This window comes from Pteropus alecto, unplaced genomic scaffold, assembly GCF_000325575.1.
Source record: "Pteropus alecto unplaced genomic scaffold, ASM32557v1 scaffold241, whole genome shotgun sequence".
Taxonomy (NCBI): Eukaryota; Metazoa; Chordata; class Mammalia; order Chiroptera; family Pteropodidae; genus Pteropus; species Pteropus alecto.
This window is the reverse complement of record NW_006430461.1, coordinates 104,672-106,588: the sequence shown is the minus strand read 5'-3', so window position 1 is coordinate 106,588 and position 1,917 is coordinate 104,672. Positions and strand designations below refer to the sequence as shown.

General features: G+C 38.4%; 1 protein-coding gene across 1 annotated transcript; it reads right to left on the bottom strand.

The window, feature by feature from the left end:
* Positions 1-1,313: 1,313 nt before the first annotated feature.
* Positions 1,314-1,913, bottom strand: LOC102898384 (olfactory receptor 5L1-like). Its single transcript, XM_006904853.1, has one exon. The coding sequence runs from the start codon at positions 1,911-1,913 to the stop codon at positions 1,314-1,316; it is 600 nt and encodes a 199-aa protein (XP_006904915.1).
* Positions 1,914-1,917: the final 4 nt, after the last annotated feature.

The following is a 1,917-nucleotide window of genomic DNA, read 5'->3' as shown; positions in this document are numbered from 1 at the left end:
CTGATGAACTTTTAATGACCTAAAAAGTGACTATGATAAAACGACAAGTTAAAAAATAGTAAGATTGCACAGATAGGATATTATGTCTGTATACATAAGTTGGAAACATAAAACAGATTATAAATATATTTTCTTTGCTTTTTTTCTCACTATTCTGAGAAACAAGCTAATATTTCTGAACCTCTTATCAATATTCTCATCCTCCACACTGAAACTTTCTCTGAAATAATTTAGACTAGTAGAAACATCTTATGCAATTTTTCATTTATTCGAGCAACTAACAGAGTACCTTGTAAGCGTATGGTAGAAATAGTAGCTCAAAAATATTCGTTGAATCATTGACTTATTTATGCATACTCATCTCTTGAACATTGTTCATGTTCTTTACTTATGAATAAAATTTGCATATTTCTCTTCTGTTGCTCTTTAAAAATTACCAATCCTTCATGACAATTTTTTTTTCAAAAAGCATAATTATGAAGCAATCCCTCTGCTATCTACAAATGATTTTGCACTGTCTCTCCTCACCAACTATTTTATGCTATTTACTAACACCCTGGAATTATAAGTTTCTTTAATGTGAGACTATATCATAGCCTGTCGTTAATTTACTAAATTTAAACAGGGCTGGCAATAAATGAAAGTATTGTCCCCTGGGAGTCAATGATGCCTGTGAGGTGGGAGGCACAGCTGGAAAAGGCTTAGCACATCCCCTCTGCAGTGTGCATCCTCAGGATGGTGACAAGAATAAAAAATTAGGAGGTGAGGATGGTCATGATGGTAATCTCATGGAAAGTGGCAACAATGCAAAGCAATAATAACAGCAAAAATAATAAAAATAACTGAAACAAGAAATAACCAATGAACATAAAAGAACAAAAGATAAACAAGATGAATACACACATGGAAATCTCATTCTGTGTATAAAGTGTTTGATAATGATTTGTTCCTCATCGTAAAATAACAGAAATTCAATTTTAAAAAGGATCATAGTTTCCATAATAGATTCTGAAAGTGTGATTTTCAAAGGTTCTTATTAACCTTATGAACGTTTTACAGGAAACTAATCCTTTGAGTCTTAACAGTCCATTACCCATACCCAATTAAAACATTTCACTTGAATAAAAGCAAAGTGGTAAGCTTCACACTCGAAATATGCTCAGTCATACCCTTGTTAATTGCAGAGACACAAAGATAATGGAATAAAATGACTCACTCATAGAGACCTACCTCCTGGCTGTTTTCTACACTCCAACACTGCAGCCCACCCATTTGCCCCTCCACCAGCCTCCACTTTGGAACCTCGAGTATTGCTAAGAAAACATTCTCTGCGAAAATATTCTGGAGCTCAACACCTTTCTTAGAGCCTCCTTCACATCCTTGTTCCTCAAGCTGTAGATCAAGGGGTTCAGCATGGGGATCACCACAGTGTAGAACACTGTGGCCACCTTGTCTGTATCGGCACTGTTGCCAGAAGTGGGCCGGCAATAAATGAAAAGGATTGTTCCGTGGAAGACAAGAATGGCTGTGAGGTGGGAGGCACAGGTGGAAAAGGCTTTGCGCCTCCCCTCCGCGGAGCGCATCCTCAGGATGGTGATGAGAATAAACAAGTAGGAGGTGAGGATGATCACGATGGTGATGAGCTCATTGAAAGTGGCCACAATGTATAGCATCAGTTCATTCAGAGTGACATCAGAGCAAGCAAGAGATAAGAGAGGGGGCAGATCGCAAAAGAAGTGGTTCATCACATTTGAACTGTAAGAGGTGATCTCAAGAGCTAAACACAAGTGAATCAGAGAACACACAGTCCCACAGAGGTAGCAGCCAGACACCAGCTTCACACAGAGTTCCTTGGACATGGTGACCAAGTAAAGCAGTGGGTTACAGATGGCCACAAAGCGGTCATAGGCCATCACC